This window comes from Lagopus leucura, unplaced genomic scaffold (genome assembly GCF_019238085.1).
Source record: "Lagopus leucura isolate 7727_CA_CO unplaced genomic scaffold, USGS_WTPT01 Super-Scaffold_100034, whole genome shotgun sequence".
Classification (NCBI taxonomy): Eukaryota; Metazoa; Chordata; class Aves; order Galliformes; family Phasianidae; genus Lagopus; species Lagopus leucura.
This window is the reverse complement of record NW_024962283.1, coordinates 321,714-344,098: the sequence shown is the minus strand read 5'-3', so window position 1 is coordinate 344,098 and position 22,385 is coordinate 321,714. Positions and strand designations below refer to the sequence as shown.

The window sequence follows — 22,385 nt, the reverse complement described above, 5'->3', positions numbered from 1 at the left end:
GCTCCTGGGTGCCCAGTCCAACCCACCGTGCCCGCTGGCTGTGCCCTCGGTACCGCATGGCTGCCTGGAGCACATCAGGATGGTGACTTGAAGCTTCGTTCTGCTGTGTTTTCTCCTCGCTGATTTTTGTCTCTGCTGCTTCCGGCCACCGCCTGCAGCTCACGGTGCAGATAAGTGCTGTCAGGTGCATGGTAGGAGCTGCAGGTGTTTCTGAGGTGTTGTGGTTGCTCCGCATTTGAAACTGCAGATTGCCAGCTGCAATTAAACCAGTTTGTGGTTAAATTCGGCACAGTTTATGCTGAAATGGAATCAGGGTACTGGATGAACTGGTATTCTGAACAGTGTGGGCTGCTGAGTAATTAAGCCTTTTTCATACCCTTAAGTTAGCAGAACGATTTTCAGTTCTGGAGGTGATGCTCACGTACTGCAGGCGTGGTGCAAGGCACTGTCTCAGATGGAGAGGCTTTGCTTTCTGCCCTGGGGGGCTGAGCCGGGCGGTTCTGCACGTATTGCAATTATGGCCTTAATGCACAGGGAAGGCGGAGTGGTTTGTGTGCTTCCATCAGCTCTAGGGTCACAGAATCGTGGAGGCTGAGATTTCCAACCCCACCCCCCGTGCCCACTGCCCACATCCCTCAGTGCCACATCCCCACAGCTCTGGGACGCCCAAGGATGGTGACTGCCCCCCTCCCTGGGCAGCTGTGCAGTGCAGCGCTGCTCTTTGGAGGAGAGATTGTTCCTCATTTCCAACCTGAATGTGACACGGCTTCATTTTCCAGCTCTTACAGCATCTGGTCTCTGGATGTTTAGCTGAGTGCCAGTGGGATTTAGGACTCATGGATTTCGAGCTTCATTATACAAATTGACTCATCTGTACGATTTGCAAAGATGCTGAAAGGTTCTCTTGGAGGAAGGGGAGGGGAAAAAAATGGAATGAATGTGATCCCATCAAGTGGTTCATTTGTGAGTTTTTGTTGGACGTTGCTGAATGGAAGCAAAGCTCAATGTCATCCCAGAGTTCAGTCTGTATCAAACAGAAACCCAACTGCTTTGCCTCAGAGTTTTATGGCTGCGAGTTCAAGTTTAATGTTTTGTTTATTCACTTTTATCGGTTTCTAATATGCTGTACTCGCTGCTGATTGTGGTGCGGCGTGGTTACAGCATTTGGTTTGCATATAAAAGTCCTTAAGTACTTTCTGGGAGCCGTTGGGGTTTCCAAGCAGCCCCCATCCGTGTCAGAACCACGCTCAGCCCGTCAGATGAGTGGCAGCAGTTTGTGCCAGGTGCTCATTGGGTGCTGCAGGCTGTGATTTCAGTGCACTGCATTGGAGTAGGATGAACCTCAGCTCTGCCCCAGCGGTTCTTCTGCGCTCCAGCACACAGTGAGAGCGTTTGGCTGAAAAATGTATTTATTTTTTTCCTTTCTGCTGGAGCTGTTCCATGACCTGGTTCATTGCATGGGCTTCAAAGCTGACACGGCAGCTCAAGCCACCACCATAGTGAGAAACCACCGCAATGTAAAATGATAGCCTTGGGGTCCTGTGTCTGTAGCACTTCAAGTCTCTTTTAGACTCTTGCGGTGGTTGCATGGCAGAATCTTCCCATAGCTACAGAACAGCTTCTGTCCAATGGAATTGAAGCAGGAAAATGTGCTGCAGGAGGTGTGAGGGGTGGGCAGGTTGGTGTAAAGCATGAGAAGGAGCAGATCTGTTGGAGGTGGACAGCTGGCACAACGCACCCTGCAGAGGTTTCCCAGCCTTTGCACAGGCAGAGCTGTCAGAGAACCCTTAGGGTCTTTGGGAAGGGGAGAAGCGCCGGGGAATGCAATCTGTTTGCACTGATGGCAAAGCACAAAGGTTGCTCTGCTGCCGTGCAAACAGAGGGGATGCCAGCAGGTCAGGAACTGCTGGTGCCTCAGTGCAAAGAGGGGCGGAGCGCTCAGCGTGGAGATGAACAGGCGTAAAGCTTCCCCAGGCGCTGCTTCTGGCTGCTGCTGGAGGTGGGTTTGGGGCACTTCAGCTCTCGGTCTGACCCAGGGGGGTCACACTGGCAGGGCTGCGGGACAGGGGAGGAGGAGCAGGCGCTCGGGGCAGCGCAGCCAGCAGGCTGTGCGTGGGTGAGCATGGGCAGCCACAGCAGGAGCTGAGCAGCCGGAGCTGGGCTTGGAGTTGCCTCATGGAAACTGTTACCCGGGATTGTTTTTCTGAAAGCAAAACACAACTGACTTGCCAGTGGGTGATGAGTCCCCTCCCGGAGCAATAAACACAGCGATGACTGCAGGTCTGCTGTCACCAGCCGTAACCGCAGCGCTCCGCAGGCCAGCAGGCACCAACCCATGTGTGCCACCCACAGACCCGCGTCCATCACAGTGCGCCGTCCCTCCGGCTCCCGGAGCCGCGACAGCATTTGTTTCCAATATCCCGTGTGGCAATGCATCACTTTCTCCCGCCGCACTGACAGCAGCACAGACCCTTTCCCTCCCGGGCTGCGGTGGCTCTCAGCCGTGCCCGCCTTCGGGTTCCTCTCCTTGGGCCGAGCCCTTCTGCCTCTGAGCTGTGACGCCTTCCCAAACAAATAGGAAGGAACAAATGCTTGCGGAGTGTCTTCATTTTGAAAGGAGAGCTTTCCTTCCCTTCCCAGCTTTTTAAAAAGTGGCCAAAAATAGCAGCCACACTTGCTGCTGGTATTTTAATGGAGGTTTGGAGGAATCCGAGTCAGCCGGCCCAGCGCTGCCTGGGCTGTGCGTTACCGAGGAATTTGTTTGTTTTGTAAACCAAGTTCCCTTCATTCCCTTCCCCTTGCAGACCCCGCACGTAACATAAACCTCCCCGGCTCCGCGGGCGGGACGCAGCCCGGCACATCTGGGCTGCAGTGCTGCTCCCAGCCATCCTTCTCACCGCGCTGACGTTTTCTTGTCCTGCTCAGTGTCAGACGTCCAACCTGCCGCCCCTTCCCCGCCCGGCCCTGCGGAGCCCTGCACCAGAACTGTGCTTTTTTGTCCCGCACTCCGATGCGTTGTATTTTCAGCAGGCAATGGGCTGCAGGGCCGGGCTCTCGGGGCGCACCGGCACTGCGTTGTGCGCTGGGTCACTCTGTAAGGTGAGGTTGTTCTCAGCACACGTTTTCAGATATGTAGTCGAGTTGTGCAGCTTTCAAAGCTGATTGAAATTACCGTGAAAACCTCAGAAACGGAGGTAGGAGAATGTCCTCTTGTGCACACGCCAGTCCGGGGCATGAAACGTTCCTTGTACAACTGCAATTAATGTAAAATTACTCCGTTTGTGTCACAAGTGGGGCTGTATGTCTTTGCTGTTAATATACAGTGCTGCTGCTCCCTGTCTGGAGGTGGCAGCCAGGCTGTGCCCACGGATGGTGCCTGCTGGCTGTTTGGTCTTTGGCCAAGGGGAAAGTGAAGAGGGGAAAGCAGGGCTGAGTGCAGCAGGTCTGCATGGGGACCCCTCGGCTGTGCTTTGCTCTGCCTTCATTGAGCACCAGCAGGTCTGTGATTTCATACAGTCGGAGCATGGTTTGAGTCAGAAGGGAGCACTGAAGGCCCTTGGCAGCATCCACAGCTCCAACAGCATGCCCTCCATGTGGGACGAGCGTGTGTTGCCCGGAGATGTAACCAGGCTCCTTGCTTTGCATTCCCTGTAGGAGTCGGCCCGAAAGCAGAAGAAATGGCTCTCACAGAGACTGCCCAGAGTGATGAAAGCCGCAGAGATTCCGATGTGGAAGCGGCGTTTCCCAGCTCAGCTCCACCAAAGCTGCCTTTGGACACGGCTGCAACAGACAAACCGTGGGGCAGCATCTCCCCCCCCGAGGCGCCCATCATCCTCAGCCCCCCGCAGACGCTCAGCCCAGATGTCTACACCTTGCTGTGGCGGTCGGGGCGGGACGGCGGCCTGCCCATCAATGCCTACTTTGTGAAGTACCGCAAGGTAACGGCCCCTCGGCGGTCTGCTCCCGGATGGCTGCGCCAGGCGGCGCGCTGCTCATCTGGATCTGTGTGGGACTGATCCCCGGTTTAGTTTGTTATGGTATCTTTATGGCCGTGGGGAGTTGGGCTCCAGGGCACTCAGCATCTGTGGTGCTAAAGGTGCGTTCAGGTGAGCCCACTTGATGGGGTTTGCTGTGGCTACACTGAGATCAGAAGGAAAGCTGAGCGTTAGCCTGACCTATCAAAGGGAAGGAGCAGCACGCTGCAGCCCATTTTAGACTGAATTCATCAGATGTGGAGGTGAGCTGGGACTCCTTAAGCAGGTACCTCTCATGTCCTTGAAAACAGCGTGCCTGCAGTGAGCTGTTCTGAGGGAAACGAGAGCCCAGCAATGCCGTTCTTGCAAGCAAACAGTCTCCTTTGTGGCAAAGCTGTTGGGTTATTCTTCATAAGCTTTTTAATCCTCCACATCCTGATCTTGTCTTAGCCTGGAGGGAACGCTTTGGTGTCTGACCTGTTAGCTCCTGAAAACCCGATGCCAAAGTCTGTTGAGACAGTTCCTCACCCAAAGGAGGTGATGCTCACGTGGGCGCTGACGGCTCCGATTGACCCCTCGGTGCTCTCCCTCCCCTCCTAACAGCCCTCTCCGCATGAAATGTGCTCACTGGTGCGTTTCTCAGCAGGGAGTTACTGTGTTTTTTCAGGGTGGTGCTCTCTTTGTGTCATAAATGATTTTATTTATTTCCCTCTTTGGGGGAAAAGAAAAGGAGTGCAATAACAGCACTGGAAGAGAGATCTCTTCAGAGGGGAGTGCTGGAACAGAGACCTCTGGCATAACCCTTGATAATCCGTGGCGTTTAGACCTGCCCTCCATGTTATATTAAAGTCTTATATTGTTTGGTAGTTTATTTTTGGTAGACTCTGTCTTTTCCTTCAGGATTTGGGGTAATGTTTTTCTGCAGAGGTCGAGCGTTAAGGTCTGCCCTCAATCTGCTTCAGCAGAGCTGCTGAACTCACTGCTAAAGCGTTGGGTGGGATTCTTTCCTCCTTAGAAAAAAGCAAATCTTTGGTCTCCCTGATGTTTTTTTTCCAGTCTCCACCAGGACTGAGACGTACTTTTGTTGCCCATTTCAGCCTTTAATAGATATTTAAAAGTGCTTAAGTGCAGGAAAAGCTGGGATGGGTCAGGGAGCACATCCTTCTCGTTAGGGTGTTGGGTCCAGCCTGGAACAACACACATTAGCTCACGGCTGAGTGATGTATTGAAGTCAGTTGGGCTCTTGGCGTTTTAGGTGTGAGAGAAAATGGTTGGTTTTTCAAAAGTGAGTGCATTTGTGGGGTGGGATGGCAAGGGAGGTTCGGCAAAGGAGCGCTGAGCAGGCAGCTGCAGAGGTGCTGGTTTGAGGGCAAAGCGTTTGGAGATGGCAGCACCCCACAAATGTACCATGGTGAGGCAGAGGAGAAGGCGAGGGGTCCTGGCAGGTTGGAGGGGTCTGTGTGCTGGGCGGCCGTGGATTCGAGCACTGCACTGGGATCTGTTGGCCGGTGCTGAGCTCTGTTTCTGTCCCGCACAGCTGGATGACGCTGTGAGCACAGCTGGCGGGTGGCACACCGTGCGCGTCCCGGGCAGCGAGAATGAGCTGCGGCTCAGCGAGTTGGAGCCCTCCAGCCTCTACGAAGTGCTGATGGTGGCCAGGAGCGCTGCCGGCGAAGGCCAGCCTGCCATGCTGACATTCCGCACCAGCAAAGGTACAGAATCACGGTCATTCAGGCTGGAAAGACCACTGAGATCCCCCACCCCACTGCACCCACATCTGGGACACCACGGCCCCTGCTCCCTGCACAGCTGTCTTTCCCGTGTCCTTGGCTTTGAGAGGACACGTTTCCATGTTGTCTGCTGGGCTGTGCATGAAATGCTCCCCAATGCAGCTGCTGCAGAGCAGCCTCCAATAGGTAAACAGCTGGGCAGCAAACATTGCCGAGCGTTACCAGCTCTGTGGATACCTTTCTTTTAGCTGCAGGCTGCTGGCTGTATGCTGGAGCATACAAACAATCTGATGTTTTTCAGATTTCCGTACAGGATTTAGGTAAAAATGTTCTGTTTTCCCACAATTCACAATCCGTATGGACACAGCCCAGCATCACTGGTTTTGTTACTGAACTTCCTATCCAACCTCTACTATGATGGGCTGTCTGTCTTGTGTTCCTTAGAAAGAACGTCATCCTCAAAAAACACGCAGGCTCCGTCCCCGCCGGCGGGCGTCCCAAAGCACCCCGTTGTCCACGAAGGGACCAACAGTTTTGGAGTGGTGCTCCCCGACGCATCTCGGCACAGCGGAGGTGGGTCTGTGGCTGTTTGTCACTCCCTGTTTGGCACAAAGCGGTGCACCCACGTTGACTCGTGTGCTTTTTGCTGCTCCGGCTGCTCGGATTGCCTCCTTTATTTCTGTTTATTCATGGAGCCTCCTGGACGTGAGTTTCCCATGGAACTTCTCTGGGTGAGGCCAAAGCAGCACCCTCACACTGCTGGGTTTTCTGCTCCTGTGCTGCACTCCCCGTAGCAATGCTGGCTGTGCTGTGAGCAGTGCAGCTCCTGCGTGGCTCAGGGCAGCGCAGAGCAGTGTGTTCTGTACAGCTTCTGTGGGGAGAGGTGTTGGAGCTGGGAGTGTAACAGATGCACATCCTAACCCAGCAGGCAGGTAGCATTTCAAAGGGTGCTGTCACCTGCGTGCTTGGCTCTCAGAAATGATAAGTCTTCCATCCGTCACCCACATTCCTGCTGAATATCAGAGTCCCTTTTCACATCAGAGGAGCTGAGGGCACTCTGTGTGCCCTGCTGTGTGCCAGCTCTGCTGCTGTGGCTGCTCCAGGCTGTGTCCATGGGGGGGGTTAGCAGTGCCATGCAGCTCTCAGTGCTCACAACGGCTGTTGCAGATTCACTAACGCAGCTCTTCCTGTTCTCTCTGTCCCAATGCTGTCTGTAACTTCCAGTGAGCTCCGTAAGTACATCGTTTGCTGCATGCTTCCTTTGCTCTTTGCTCTCATTTCTTCCAAGTGATGGTTTGGGTAGTGCAGTGCTCGTTAGTGTGGGTGGGTTGAAGTCTCACTGGGGCCTGGTGCAGTTTGAAAAGATGGTGGAGGTTTTCCCCATTCACTCAGTGTGTGTTCCCGTTTGCGTTGGAGGTGGGCTGGAGGTGAGTCGTAGCACTGCCACGTCCATTTGGATGCCACCTCACCGAGGGGGGAATTCTGTTCCTCCGTCCCTCTCCTCAAGCGTCCTTTCCAGAAGAGCAAGGGGCTCATTGGTACGGGAGGGTTTGGGATTCTCTGTGTTGATGCACAAAGTCTGATTTCATCACTGACTCGTTTAATCGGTTGCTCCAGAAGATGAAGTTCCAGCTGTGCTGGTCCTCTCGTAACCGAATTCCACCCTTCAGTTCCAGAGGCTCCCGACCGCCCCACCATCTCCACCGCGTCCGAATCCTCCGTCTACGTCACCTGGATCCCCAGAGCAAACGGGGGCTCTCCCATCACAGCCTTCAAGGTGGAGTACAGGCGGGTGGGCCGAAGCGGCGACTGGCTGATTGCAGCCGACAGCATCTCTCCTTCCAAGCTGTCCGTGGAGGTCCGCAGTTTGGAGCCAGGTACTGCAGGCTGCTCCTCTGCCTTCGGATGGCTGCTGCTGCAGGGCGGTGCGTTGGGATGGGATCTGTTACGTGAATTCAAGTTGATGTCTGGCTGTCCAAATGGGAAAGAGAAACACTCGCACCATAATTTAATGCTTCTTCATGCAAAGAGGGGGATTGTGTATTATTGCTATGTTTAACTTAATTGTCCTTCTGGTAAACACTCGGAATGCCTAAAAAACAAAAAAAAAAACAAAAAAAAAAGAGAAGAAAATGCATTAAGGAGTTGTACGTATCGCTTTGTTTTCTTCCAGCCCTAAAAGCTCAGGGAAGGAGCAGAGGGAACGAGCAGTGATTTCCTCTGAAGGCTCTTCTCAGTGCCGCTGCTTTGCGGTTGAGGGATTCCTGAGCTGATGGAGTCCATCTCTGTGTGATGGCTCCGTGTTTCTCTGGAGTGAATTTCCCCCATCGCTCCTATAAGCTGTTTATGTTTCTGGTGGCCGCATCAGTCTGTGGCAATGAGTTCTGAGGTTTTTTTTCCTAATTGGATGTTGTGCAAAAACTGCTTCCTAATCTGTTTAGTCTCTCCTTGAATCCCGTTTCTGGTGCTTGTTTTGCTACAACTTTCTTCCCCTTTTTCCCTTTTAAGGAGAGATGTATAAGTTCCGTGTGATCGCTGTGAACAACTACGGGGAGAGCCCCCGCAGCGCCGCGTCCCGCCCCTACCAGGTCGCAGGCTTCACCCACCGCTTCTCCAGCCGCCCCATCGCCGGGCCCCACATTGCTTACACTGAAGCCATCAGTGACACCCAGATCATGTTGAAGTGGACGGTGAGTGCAGGCGGCTCTGCTCTGCTCGCACTGCTCTGCCTGGCGCACCGCGTGGGAGCTGCGTGGGCATCGCAGCAGGCAGTGAGCAGAGCTGTGCCCACACAGGGCCATCAGCTGGCCTTGTCTGCTGCCGTTCCTGCTGCTTACCATCTGTGGTCTGTAGAATCATCGTAAGATGGTTGGAGGAGGCGCTAAGATCGTCACCTCCAGCCATCACCTCTTCAGCCCGTACCCATTCCCTCCCCCCAGGCTGGTCTGGCACTGCTGCTGTGCTGCTTTTAGGAGCCCATCGTCTTGCGTTGCTTCTAGCAGAGGATTCATGTTAGAGAAACGTTTGCCTTTCCCCTGGTACCTTGTCTTCTGTAAACAAGTGCTTTAAAGTCCTTACTGAAACCCACAGAAATTCTTTGCTCTTGTTTTGAAATCTAACCCCCTGGTATACTTTGGAGGATTTAACGTGTGGAGTTCCCTGTGTTAGTTTGCTCTGCTAGCTTAGTCTTAAGAGATGTTAAGGATAATAAACTTGAAATAACCCCTCGTTCCTCGGGAGGCCGCATAACTTAAAGTTATACTCAAATATTCTGAGCTGGATTGGAGCGACCTGAATTCTGGCTGAGCTAAAAGTGGTTTTAACTTCTCCCTTCCAATATGTGCTCAGATTTTCAGGCTGTTAATGGTCAAACCCCATTTGAATGTCTGGGAAATGGTGTGGGAGGGGAGGGTGCCATCGCAGCTCGGGTGCTGGGAGATGGTGATGGCTGGTGGGCTGCGGTCAGCGGGGTGAGGGGTGGGATGGGGATCTCAGTGCTCCTTTCCAGCCTTAATGGCCAAGTCCATCAAATCTTTTCTTGTCTGATGCGATGCTGCATTCTCTTTCAGTACATCACATCGAGCAACAACAACACCCCCATCCAAGGGTTTTACATCTATTACCGGCCCACGGACAGCGACAACGACAGCGACTACAAGAGGGATGTTGTGGAAGGTACTGCGCTGTGTGCATGCAGGGCAGCGCGGCGAGGTGGGGAGGGACGCCGCGTAGCCGTGTTGGCTGTGTTTATATGAAATCTAAACTGCTTTTCCCAAGCAGAGCCTTTACCATATATTTCACAGAAGCAGCTATCAGCCCCATAACTGCGCGTTCTGCCCACACATGGACTTGTTGCTTCCTTCTGAGCCCTCGCTCACACTGAAACTCGAGAACTAAACAGTGGTTGTGAGGCTGTGCTGTTGCACCTCTGTGTGCAGGGCTGCCCTGCTGTGGTTTGTGATGGGCAGCGCTGCCTGGAGCTGTGCTGTGGCTGCAGGTACAGCAGTGCTTCGTTCTGCCTTCTAATCAGCTCTGTTTTCTCAGCGCACATTAGATCACCGTTTTCCTGGAAGAAGTTATTAGATAATGTCTATATTAGTCCAGAAGTGGAAAAGCCTTTTAAAAACATTTTACTTAATGTCCTTATTGCTTGGGCTGAGTAAACGGAGTGATCTCATTCCGCCCCAATGGTGGTAATTATTTTCTCCCCTCATTTATTTTGGTTACAAGGGGAACGAGCCTTATTTTGCGTGTTCCCCTCAGCTGGACAACACCGCACCGAGCCGTGCTGTGCGACATGAACCTTTGCACTCCATAAAGCTATTGGAGATCCACCATTTCTGCCTTACAGAAGCCCATGCGGCCTGCAGCTTCATCTGCCAACGTATCTTAGCCAGACCTTGTGCCAGAGCTGCTCTGCCCCCAGAACAGCTTCTTGGGGGGCAGAGGACAGAGAGCAATTTTCGGTTAGAGCGCAGCTGCCACGCGTGGGGAAGCTTGGTGATGTTTGTGCCACATGTCGCTCATCCTGCCCTGTTTTCCCTCTGCTGTCTCCGCATCCCTCCCTGCTACAGGCAGTGCTGCAGGCAGCACGGGGCAGTGCTGAGCTCTGCCGGCGCTCCTCTGCTCCCTGTTCAGTCTTGTTGAGGCACCCAGAGCTCTGCTCCCATCTCGGGAGCGCTGCAGGCCAAAGCAGGGCTTGCTTAGCAGAAAGTCTCATCTGCAATCACTGCTCGCTGTCTTCCAGCAGCTTTAAGCAAAGAAGTGAAGGGAGAGCAGCCCAGGAGAGCAGCCCAGTCCTGCGGGTCTCCGTGGAGGCTGGAATTAAGATGTAAATGCAGTCTGATGTCAGTTGTTTGACTGTTTTCTCTCGCTAATGGTGCACGAAGAGGACAGTTAAAGTGCCCGTGCTGATTGCAGTCTCCTAATGGTTTGGAGAAGAAACCTAAAACCTGGTGCAGCGATTAGCAGTAGGAATGTGAGGGGGGCTGTGGGAGAAGGGCTGCAGCCTGCAGGGCAGCACCGGACCTGCCTGCATCCCGTCCTCCTGCTGGCAATGCGTAAATCAGGAGGTGCTGTGACAGCTCCTTAGAAACAGTGGAAACAGTTCAAGGTGGTATTTTCCAGGAGGGATTAGGAGCGCTCAAACAGTTAATTAAACTCCCTGAAGGGAAAAAAAAAAAAAAAAAAAAAAAGAAAAAAGAAAAAAAAAGGAGTTGCTGTTTATTAAAATTTGTCACAGGCCCACGAAAGTAAAAGCGGGGAGTAATTTATGTGGAAGCGCTCCGTGCTGCAGGAGGTGTCCCAGGGAATGCTGGCGGGCAGCCAGGGCTGACAGAGCGTCCCATTAGCACTGCTGGAATGCAGCCCTGCAGGGCCGGCAGCGGTGCTCAGCGCTGCTTCCTGCCGCATCTGAGCTGTGCGTGGTGGGCTGTGTGCAGTTCTGTGCTGCTGGAGGAGCCCAGCTGTGCCCTTCCTGTGCACGGTGCTGCAGGGGGGGTCCTGGTGCTCTGCAGCTCACCTGCGCCGTCCCTTCCCTGTGCCCCGCGTGCTGTGAGTGCTGTGCAGCAGTCCGGATGGTGGGAGGGAGTTTTGTTCCATGAGAAATAGTTTGTAGGATGTTGTGGAGCGCTGCAGGGCGGAGCGGAGCGGCTCTGTGCTGAAGATGTGCGCAGTGCACATCTGTAAACGCGATGCTGTGAAGGTGCTGAAAGGCTGGGCTTGGGGTCCTGAGCTCAGGGACTTCCACTTGTGTGGGAAAACAAACAGAAAAACTTAAACAGAAATCCTTAAACCAAGGTACTTAAAACAAACCATTTGTTCATCAGAAGGCTTTGGCAGGATGCGTTTTGGGTCACAGTGAGCCTTAAGCTTTCAGACAGGTCTGCAGGCCCATAACAGAACCTTCTCCCCCAGCAGGGAGCCACCGCTGTATGTTCCATGCAGCCCTGCAGTGGCATGGCGTGGAACTGTTACGGCTGGGAAGGACTTGTGAGGTCCAGCCCAACCCTCGCCCCATCCCCACCGCCACCCGTGTCCCAGATAGGATCACAGAGTCACTGAGGCCAGGAAGGAGCTCTCAGAGCGCTGAGTCCCATCCCCTGCCATCCCCACCGTGCCGCTCGTGGAGCCCCGGGGTGCTGCAGGTTGGGCACAGCTGCTGCTATCACTGCTGTGCCATGGCCGTGCCCAGCTCTGAGTCATCCCAGTGAATGAAATGAAGTTGGTGTGTTCTTCCACAGGCACAAAGCAGTGGCACCTGATAAACCACCTGCAGCCAGAAACCTCATACGACATAAAAATGCAGTGCTACAACGAAGGTGGTGAAAGCGAGTACAGCAACGTGATGATCTGCGAGACGAAGGGTGAGCGGTGCTCTGCTGCCCCGGGGCCGTGGGGGGGCTGCAGTGCAAAAGTTGTCTGTAACAAAGACTGTAATTTTCTGGAATGTTCCGAGGGATTGTTTTGTCTTCCATAGCGAGGATTGTTTTTAGTGAAGCTGCTGGGCTGCGCTCCCAAGGACGGCTCTCACCCCGTGCCTGCACAGCACAGCACAGCACAGCACAGCACAGCACAGCACAGCACAGCACAGCACAGCACAGCAGTGCCTTTGGCGCAGTGCGGGGTGCAGCTCTGGGTGCAGGGAACGCATCCTTCCTCACACCCGAAGCTCGGCGATCCGCCGTGCAGCACTGCTGCCTCGGGGTGTGGGGTTCGCAGGGTGATGCTCGTTTGGTGTTCCTGCATGGAGGTCCTGCCTTTGCAACCCAGGCACCTCCTGAAGGTGTCCGTGCAGGTGGGGAATCAGCGTGGTGTGATTTCTGGGCTGCCTTGTGTTTGCTGTGATTCCTGTTCAGCTCTTTGTGTTTCAGTGTGGTTTGAGCACGGGGTCAGCAGAGTTCACACCAGATCCAGGTCGGTCGTCTGGTGCAGCAGGGGGGTAGAGATGTGTGCTGTGGTTTCTCCTGACCTCAGGAGCGGACAGATGGGTGCTCTGCAGTCAGAGCCATTGCAGTGTGCATTGAGCTGTGTGTTACAGCTCCCAGTGACCTTGGTGGGAGGGTTAGCGAGCCGGATGGCAGCCGTCTTCCAAGGCAAATAGTTATTACCCAATCGCAGCTGGCCTTCTCCTTATAGTTTCTAATACTTGGAAGGTTCCTCCTCGAGGCATTAGGATTGTAACTCCAGCAGTCATTATTTTCATTTCATAATGAAAAAATGCATTTAGAAAACTCCTTTGATGAACGTGCCCTTCCCTGTCTCCCATTGCACGCAGTGAAGCGCATGCCAGGAGTGTCTGAATACCCAGCGAAGGAGCTGAGCACCCCACCCAGCCCCCCCGAGCGGGCGGGGGGCAGCGGGGGTCCATCCTCCGGCCCGGTGCGGAGCAGTGATATGCTGTACCTGATCGTGGGCTGCGTGCTGGGCGTGATGGTCCTCATCCTGATCGTTTTCATCGCCATGTGTCTGTGGAAGAACCGCCAGCAGAACGCCATGCAGAGTGAGTTGGTTTGGGGTTTCCTTTTGTCACAGTGTCCAGCCCCATGCTGAGAGGGCAGATCCCCAACTCCTGCTCAGCCCACAGCGAAGCGGGGTTCAGTTCCTGGTCTTTCAGAGAGGTGTCAGTGGGCAGAACCCGGTGCTTTGCACCGAGCACAGTGCTGGCACATTGGAGCTCAGTGCTCGTTGCCTGCTCAGAGGTTCTGTGCTAACAGAAGTCCTCTAATGGCCTTTCCTAAGGCGGAAATCGCCCCTGTTCTTTTCCTTGCCTGTGGTTGCTTTTAAATGTCCTCACTCTCCTGACAAGAAATCACACAAACTTCTTGCAAAATAAGAGAGTGCCTTCAGCTGCAGCCCAGGAGTGCTGTCAAGTTCTGGGCAGCAGTGAGTCTGTGGTCCCTGCAGGCTGTGCTCAGGAGCTCCCTGTGTGACCGATGGCAGCACGGCGCTCCCGGTCTGTCCTGCAGGGATGGCTGTTCTCCACTCCTATGCCTGCATCCTGAGCACCGAGAAACTCAGTTAATTTACAGAAGCTGCTGAAAGAGAAAAGAGTTTCTCCTGTTTACCCCCGTTGGCAGTCTGTGTGCTCTCCGGAGCAGAACTGCGGTCCTCACGCCTGGCTCTCTTGCAGAGTACGACCCTCCTGGCTATCTGTACCAAGGGGCGGAGATCAGCGGGCAGGTGATCAAATACACAACGCTGCCCGGCACGAGCCGCGTCAACGGCAGCGTCCACAGCAGCTTCATCGGCAGCAGCGCTGGCAGCGGCTGCCCGCACCACCACAAGGCGGGCGGGGGGCTGGACGTGGCCGTGAGCCGAGCGGTCGGGCTGCACGGCGGCTCCCTGCCCGGCGCACACCTGGACTGCGAGCGCGCCCACCGCCTGCTGAACGTAAGCTGGGCCGTGGCGCGGGGGGGATTCGTGCGTCAGGGTCAGGCGGCTGCGCTGCGTGGCTCCGCAGGAGGCGGCCGGGCGGATGTTTGTGATACGAGCACCCTGGTTTTCGATTGAATATCGGATGGCAGCAAGAATTCCGCTTGCTCTGGGAAATCTGCCCCTGCCCTCCTAGCAAACAGCTCCGGGAATACTTTGTGCTGCGCCGAGGCGCTTGGCTTTACGCGTGGTATTTCTCAATCTTCGAGTTAAATAGATTTCATTACAGCTGCTTATTCTGCAGCTTTGTGGATCGCCCGTTTTCCCCCACCTGCTTCAGATCTGTGACTCTAAGCGATGCTATTAATTATAGCGAAGCACAGACGAAGCGGGAGCTTCCATAAAATAGCCCATACATCAGGAACGCGGTGACGCAATGAGTGCCTTTTTTTTAATCCCTCATTTGTGACTTTTGAGACAGACTGCCCCCTTTTTTTTTTTTTTTAATTGAAAATAAAATTAAAAACCAATTTAAATCCACGACCCAGCTTTTGTATGTTGTGGAAAAGTACTTCATTTGCTGAAATGTGTCCTGTTTCCAAGAGAGAATAATGATTTCATTATTGTCTATGGAAACAGATGGCTTGCATTCAAACTTACTAAACTTACTCAAAACTGTGAACATTGCCCAGGAAAACTGAAAGAAAAAGTTCAAAAGTCTGAGAAACAGCATGCTGGTTTGGGAGGCAGAAAGGGGGCTATTGTTTGTGTTGGTAATTGAACACAAGCGCTTCGTTTTATTGAACAACAAATTAGCGCTTGCACAGTAGCTGCCACTTGGATCACAGCAGTTTCAGGGGCAGAGATGCTGGGTCCTCACCTGGCTGTGCCACTGCTGGGCCGTTTGTGGACCCGCGTTTCTGTGCACCCTGCCAGCAGGTGAACTCCTGAGAGCCTCGGCCGCCCAAGCCCTGGGGAAGGAGTGGTTTTTGGCACTTGAAAGCCAGCCCCTAGGAAGCCTGGCGATGCTGGGGATGTCGCTGTTCTGTTGCTGCTCATCTGCTCCTTGGAGGCAGCACCTGGTGCACGTGCAGCCGCAGCTCTGCTCTGTGTCTCTGTGTTGAGATGTGGGCAGCAAACCCTGGCATGTTGTCTCATTGGAGCAGCTGAGTGTTGGATTAGTGCTGTTTTTCCCCTCTCTGTCTGCGGAGCTGAGTAAGGCAACCCCTTCCCACCCAGAACAGCAGAGCAGAGGAACAGGATGTTCTCATTCTCATTAGGACTCTCTTTATTGTTCCATTGATTGGGCTGAATGAGGAAGAGAGGGACTGGCAGGATGGCAATCAACACTAATTAGGCATTTCCTCAGCGATCCCTATCTGGCTGAGCAGCCTCCCTGAGCAGAACCCACCCTCACCATGAGCGTGAGCTCTGGGCTCTGCTTGGGGTCCGGTTGGGGTCCCCCCCTGCCGGTCCCACAGACCCCGCTGGGCTGTGCCCACCCCACTCCGTGCTCCCGCGCTGCCCGCTGCCCCTCACAATGAGGTATGTGTTAATCTGGGCATTCTGCTCGCTTGTAATGGGCCCCGCAGCCAAAACCAACAGCACCAAATCCCTCTCACCCGGAGTCATTGCTGGCGAAGGAATTACCCCATCTGTACAAATACTGAGTGTTTCAAAACTCGGTGTAGCGAAGTGCAGTGATCTAATCGGGGTAATTGCAGGAGGCTGGGATGGGTTTGTGCTGTGACATCAGCCCTGCAGATTTAGTGCCGTCTCCCCGAGCGGCGCAGCTCGCAAACGAACAGCGATTTGCTTTCATGTCTGTCATCGGCGTTAAAAATAAACATATTTACAGTGTGTTTATTAAATTAAACCTGAGCGTATGAAGCTGAAAACAGACCGGGGAAATTACAGCATACTTGTCTAGGCTGCAGTTGCTTACTTTGCTCTCCGACACGCGCTGGCAGCCCCTCGCCTTGGCTCCGTATAATGGCTCAGTGTTACGGCGCTGGGATGCGGCCCAGGGCTGGGCAGGGCAGGGCTGGGGGCTCGGGGCGCAGGGCTGGGGGCTCTGAGGCACCGCTGCCGGCTGTGCTGACCGCTGTCTCCATGCAGGGCGGGGGGCTGCACGCAGCGCTGCCCCAGGCGGAACCAGAGTGCATCAGCTGCAGGAACTGCCGCAACAACAACAGGTAGCGTGGGGGGGGTTGGCGGGGGGGGTCTGTGGGGAGGGGGTCTGCTGTGTGCCGTGGTGGGGAGCTGGGCGCTCGTTGGGCGGCGCTGTGGAGGACGTGCTGCCTTCCAGGCTTCTGAGGGGGTCTCTGGCTATTTAAGGGCTGAAAGTCCGACGTTCTGGACAGGTTGAGGGGTAAATTTGGGGTCTTGTCAGTCATACTTTGAATTTTCTCTCTTATTAAAGCTGGCATTTACCTTCCAGTGTGCGTCCAAAGGAGCTGAGCTGGAGTTCAGCTGTTCCCAAAGGCTGAAAACTTGCATGCTTCATCTTTGTGGTTTTACCTCTGAAAATAGAGCTCAAAATGGCATCGAAATGCTTCATCCTCCCGTTACAGACATGCAGGGATCGGGGTCACCCCGGGGCTGTCCCAGAGCCGCGGTGCTGTGTGCTGGGGGACGCAGTGGCACAGAGGGGGGCTGTGGTGGCCTCAGGGCGGGGAGGGGCTGCACTGAGCAGAGCTGTGACACCAATGGGGACGGAGCAGCAGCAATGGCAGTGACGGGGATGTGTGCAACCGGCTGTCGTTTGGAACGGTTGTATGTGCTACGCTGTAATTAATAGCCTGTTTTCCAGTTTTAAGCATATTTACATTGTTAATTACTCTTTTTTCTTAAGAAAAAGGAGAGAATGAGTTCCATCCCACGCGACTGTGATGTTCCTCCAGCAATGGCTGAACTTTGACTTCTCAGCCCTGCTGTGTGTGACACAAACCACAAAGTGTCCCCTCCAGCTGCAGCCCCGGAGGGATGGGGCACAGAGGGCACATGGGGGGCAGCCGGGTGGGTCTGGCTTTGCCTCGGTGTTGTTGGAGGTTGGGCATGCAGTGACCTTTTAAATCCAAGCACGCTTTAGAGCTGGTGAGCACGGACCGTGGAGGGGTTCAGTGTTACAGCGATGGAATCCTCTGCTCTTTGGTTCTTGCTCGTGGAGCTCTGCCAGAGGAGGGGGCTGCCGGGCTGTGGGCGCCCACTTTGCTGTGGTGGACAAAGCCGGGGAGATGAGCGTGATTTGTGCTGATTGCGTCGGGGTTCAAAGCAGATTTCTTTTTGTTGCGGTTCTCTGGTGCTTTTGCTCTGATGCTCCCTGGGTCCTCGATGGTTCCGAGGCGTTCTGCTCCTGTCGGTTCCCTTTGGCACGCGCTGTGTTCCATCAGAGATCTGCGCACACATCCCGAGCAGCGGCCCTTCGGGTTGGAGGGCTGTGCACGATGGCTGGTAGGATTGTAGTGCTGAGAATGGACGCAAGGCGTGTTTTCTGCAGCAGAGATTTTCCATTGCTGCTCCCTCTGGGCACGCCCATGGCCAGTTTCCGTCAGAATGTGGTTTTTAAGCTAAAAAAGCTGACCTGCTGTCTTGGAGCTCCATTCAAGCCAGTGGAGTAATACAAAGCGCTGCACTGACCTCTGTGTCTTTAAAAAGAAAGTCCCATAAACATGCAAACCAAACATCTTAAATGGGTTTCTCTAAGAATTCTTTAAATAATGAGTGAGTGTAGTCAAAACCTCTGTGGAAAGAAATGCAAACTAATAAATGGATTTGTTTGAAGCCCAGATGTGTTTCATGTGGATTCTTCAGTGGCTTTTGTGGTATTTTGGTACTTGGAATAATGATCTGGAGGCGGCTCAGGGCGGAAGGACGGAGCGGGGAGCGGGGAGGGCCGTGCAGGAGCTCCATCCCGCCCCGACGGCACTGCGGGGTCAGTGGGCACAGCAGGACGGCCGGGGGCTCTTTGCAGCCTTCGTGGCTCTGTGCTGGCTGCAGGTGGGCGCCGTCGCTTCAGCTTATGTGGGGGGAAGAAGCACTGTGGAAAGGGATCCTCCCAGCAGTCGTAGGGTAAGCATGCAGGGTCGCACACGGTGAGGGCTCGGCGCCCACGTGGGCTGTGTGGGTGCCAGCTCTGAGCGCCAGCACCTGGGCAGTGCAGTAAGCAGCCGTAAGCAGCAATATGTGCTGAGATGGAAGGGCTCATCGCTGGGAGCAGGGCAGGCGACTGTTCTATTTAGGCTTGGCAGCAAAGAAATGCTCTGAGTCGTGTCCGTTTGGCACATGGGTTTATAATCTGTGCGTGGAGTTGGGAGCCTGTTCAGCTTCCCTTCAGTGCCTGGGAGTCGTGCTGGGCTCACATGTAACACAGAGCTGTGCTCCATCCGTGGGGCAGTGCTGGGGGCAGTGCTGGGGTCAGGCAGATGGGTGCAAGAACTGCAGGCAGGTGAGAAGGGCACGGTGACGGCACTGCACTGCATGCCGGGCTCCTTGCTTCCGCGCTCCCTGCGTACCCGTCCAGGGAGCGCACTGGGGGTGCTTTCCTGGTCTATGGCAGCTATACAAGTGAACCTTTTACTTCTGTGGTAATTATGGTTTTCTATAAAACCACTGTGAAGTGTGATTTTGGGCTGTCGTGCATAGGATTTGCTTGTATAAATGTTCGCTGCGTCCACATTGTTAGTGGAGCTGCAGACACTGCAGGCATTTTCCCTGCCTGCTGCAGTGGCGTGGTGTCCGTTAAGGTCTCGAGCTGCTTTCTGAGGAAGGTTAAATACCTTGGCTATAACAGTTCATTTCGCAGTCTGACTCTGATTTCACAGCCCTGTGTGTCTCACGGGGTCACGATCTGAGCTGCACCGCGCGGGATTTTGCCTTTATAGTGCTGAATGTATTTTTGTAGTTTGCGTCCACTCTGATAACACTTCAGCATTTGTTTTCCAAGGCACTTTGGTTTGTTGCTTGGGTTTCAAACCTGAGCTCTTTCTGTTGGCGGTGAAAGGCCGCCATGTGGGGCTGCCCTGGTGGAGACCTGCAAGTCAATGGTCGGGTCACAGCGGACAGGGGAAGCAACTGAGCAAATGTTTGCAGTGTTTCCAGCTGTCTGTTGGGAGAAGAAACGCTTGATCCTTCTCTTCATGTTAGGATTGATCCAAAAATACATTCAGAACTCACTTGGCAAGATCTCTACAGTAAATAACACATGGTAAAGTACTTAAAAGTCACAGTTTCTCATGCTAAGTTGAGTGGTAGAAAGGGAAAACGTGCAGATGATCAGGGCTCGCAGCAACTCCTGGTATCCCACTCATGTTGGATATGAGGAACAATCTCTCCTCCAAAGAGCAGCGCTGCACTGCACAGCTGCCCAGGGAAAGAAAGTCACCATCCTGGGGTGTTGCAGAGCCGTGGGGATGTGGCACTGAGGGTCGTCGGCAGTGGGCACGGGGGGGTGGGTTGGACTTTGTGATCTGGGAGGTCTATTCCTACCTTAATACTCTGTGGTTGTGGCTTACCTTCTCAGGTGTTTCACCAAGGCCAACGGCACTTTCAGCAGCAGCGCGCTGCCCCTCGTGCCCATCGTCGCTCCGTACCAGCAGGACATGGAGATGAAGCCCCTGAGCCACATCATGGTCGCCATGTGTTTGGCCTCCAGCATCCCCGAGCACGGCGGGCGGGTGGAGGAGGACGGCGTGGAGGCAGCCGAGCAGCCGCCCAGCCCTCAGCCCTGCTGCAGGGGTGGCGCCAGGCCGCTCTGCCTGGAGTACGCGGACGGTGAGGCGGGGGGGGCAGCGCCTGGCGCGGGGACGCTGCAGAAATGGCACCTAATTAAACAGAGACTGGTAATTAAGCTCGCAAAGGAGCTGGCCGTTGGAAAGAGGGCTCTGTTCCATCTCCTGCAGAAAAGTGGTGCTGGAGCTGCGTGCTCCTCTCCACCGATGCCTCTACTGGGGCTCACCCTGCAGGCACACTGTGGCTGGTTGCTGCTGGCTGGCGGTGCCTGTACACACAGCAGACACAGGGGGTCCCAGTGCAGACTTAGGGGCTGAGATACTGCGTGCTCCCTGCTGCATCTGGGTGGCCTAAAGCCATGCTGCAGGGGAGGGCAGCTCAGGGATGCGGGTGGGTCTGGGCCATGTCATCCCAACCTGCTGCATAGCAGCATCCATGTGCTTGCAGAGCCGAGGCGCTGTGCTGTTGCCCAACGCTTCCTCAGGGTTTTATGGGAGTAAACCCACTCAGAAAGCTTTGCCGAGATCCCTAACCTGAATTTCCTCTGTGCTCATGAGGCCGTTGAGCTGAAAGCACGTTGCTCTTGCCTTGCAGGTGACAGCTGTGCGCTCTCAGAAACACCAAACCACGTTCTGAGCTGGAGCCCGCTGGTTCTGCAGCCTGTGCCCAAGGACTGCAGGGACAAACCGGGCTGGACTGCAACACTGCGTGGTTCTGGGCAGCCCCCGCTGCAGGAGAGCTGAGGGGAGTGCTGGAGGGACTGATGGAGGGGCCTTAATTATAACAGAGAGAGTCACTATTTATTTTTTGTAGTAGTGTCATATGAATGTATCTTGTTTCTAAATGGTTGCCTTTTTATATTATTTATGCCTTGAGATTCCTTTTTTTCCCACGCACCGTGAAACTAGCCTGGTTCTGTGTATATAAACAAAAAAAGATTGGTAATAATATAAAGAACAACGATAGGAAACTGCAGTGTGTGTTCGTGGAGCCGGCAGAGGAGCGCTGCTGAGAGGCTGATGGCGCTTTGGGCGCGGGGCTGCGCTGGGTTGGGCTGCGCGCAGACCGTGCTGGGAGTGGGCAGAAGGGGATCAGCGCTGCTCGGTGGTGCTGTGCTGTGCCCTGCCGTGCCGTGCCGTGCCGTGCCGTGCAGCAGGTGGAGGTACTGCAGCCTTGGTTGTTTGGTGGTTGTTTTTTTTTCCTTCCACATTTAATCGGAGTGAATGCAATGAAGCTGTGCTCGCAAAGCACTCTTTCCAAAAAGCAGCGCGTAGCCCCGGCTGCTGGATGCCTTCATCGCCATTGCAGCTGCCCACGGCTCCACGTGCAGCCTGGGCTGAGCAGGAAGGGGCTGGGGGGGGGTGGAGCGCTGCAGGTGCAGCTCAGAGCCCTGCCCGACCCCAAGCTCCGTTCCCCACTGAATGTGTGCTCTGTGCACAGCATGGAGGTACAAAATAATGTGTTCTGTGCTTTATAAATAGAGCCCGTGGTGAGAACGCGTTAGCTCGGAGCTGGGCTGCCAAGCAGGTAGGATTCTGGTTATGCTTTATGCCCGAAGCCTGGCAGTGATGCTGTGTACGTGGTTTCTCCCCTCTGCACACTTTAGTTCTCATGTCTGCGAGACTGAGTGCGTGCCAGAGGGAGGCAAAGTGCCAACAAGCACCACATGAGGGCAGTACCCTACCCTGGATTTGCTGCTTTGCTTTCTTGATGCCAACGCGGGATGCTGGTGTGAGCTCGGCCCGTGGAGCGGCTCTGGTGTCAGATGGAGCTGGGCCGTGGGCAGCGATGGGTGCGGGAGGCTGCGATCTGCTCTGTTAGCAGCACCTCTCTGCAGACTGCTTTATTTATAGTCAGTGACACTGTTTTAAGTGTTTGTCTTCCATTTATTGTATTTTATTTTAAAGTGTGTCTGAGCTCTGCTTTCACCGTAGGGTTTCGGTGCACGCTCCCACCTCCACGTGCCCAACTCCAAACCTCCCGCCGGTCCCACGGGAGCACTCTGCCTTCAGGCTGCGTGCACGGCCCCGCTCCTCCCTCTGCTCTGCTTTGTCCACCCAAACGCCATCCTTCCCGTGGCTTTGGCAGCGCTCCTCTCCTTCCCAGAACCAGCAGCGAGCTCTGCTGGGCTCCCGGCGCCTTGCAGCTCCCTGCTTTTCACAAGCACCGAGTTCAACAACCCTGTGTGCATCAGCCCCTTTTCTCCTCATCTTTGGGCCTTTAGAGAAAAAACAAATGGACAAACCTCTCTGTGTTCCTCCGTGTACCTCTGAACGCATCGCTGCTGCAGTGCTGCGCAGCGCTGAGCTCCAGATGTGTGCTTGTTGGCAGATGGGTAAATACACTCTATTTTCCGAAGAAGATGTAATGTTTCTTTGGAAATTGCACATGTGTTGGAATGATGTAGTTGTTGCGTGTTGGTTTTTTTGTTTTGTTTGGTGGTTTGATTAATATTAAAGTGAATGCTGCTGCTCGATGGGATGGCAGAGTGGTGATTGGTGCCGTGCGGCACTGCGCTGAGGTTGGGCGGATCGTTCATGAGGTGCAGGGCAGCGCCAGGACCCCCTGTCTTGCATAA

The 22,385-nt window shown here is 54.4% G+C and overlaps 1 protein-coding gene across 4 annotated transcripts in view; it reads left to right on the top strand.

Annotated features, from left to right (window-relative positions):
* CDON (cell adhesion associated, oncogene regulated) overlaps positions 1-22,288 on the top strand; it is a 39,774-nt gene extending 17,486 nt beyond the window's left edge. For 2 of the 4 annotated variants that reach the window (XM_042882499.1, XM_042882500.1), the window contains exons 8-19: positions 3,655-3,938; positions 5,512-5,686; positions 6,149-6,277; positions 7,375-7,581; positions 8,213-8,394; positions 9,274-9,379; positions 11,947-12,069; positions 12,981-13,205; positions 13,836-14,095; positions 16,196-16,272; positions 19,599-19,849; positions 20,402-22,288. In XM_042882499.1, coding sequence (XP_042738433.1) covers positions 3,655-3,938; positions 5,512-5,686; positions 6,149-6,277; positions 7,375-7,581; positions 8,213-8,394; positions 9,274-9,379; positions 11,947-12,069; positions 12,981-13,205; positions 13,836-14,095; positions 16,196-16,272; positions 19,599-19,849; positions 20,402-20,550 — 2,168 coding nt within the window. In that variant the 3' untranslated portion in view covers positions 20,551-22,288. Of the gene's footprint in view, positions 1-3,654; positions 3,939-5,511; positions 5,687-6,148; positions 6,278-7,374; positions 7,582-8,212; positions 8,395-9,273; positions 9,380-11,946; positions 12,070-12,980; positions 13,206-13,835; positions 14,096-16,195; positions 16,273-16,517; positions 16,756-19,598; positions 19,850-20,401 lie in introns of those variants that run through there. The other 2 variants (XM_042882501.1, XM_042882502.1) reach the window with 2 other exon arrangements.
* Positions 22,289-22,385: the final 97 nt, after the last annotated feature.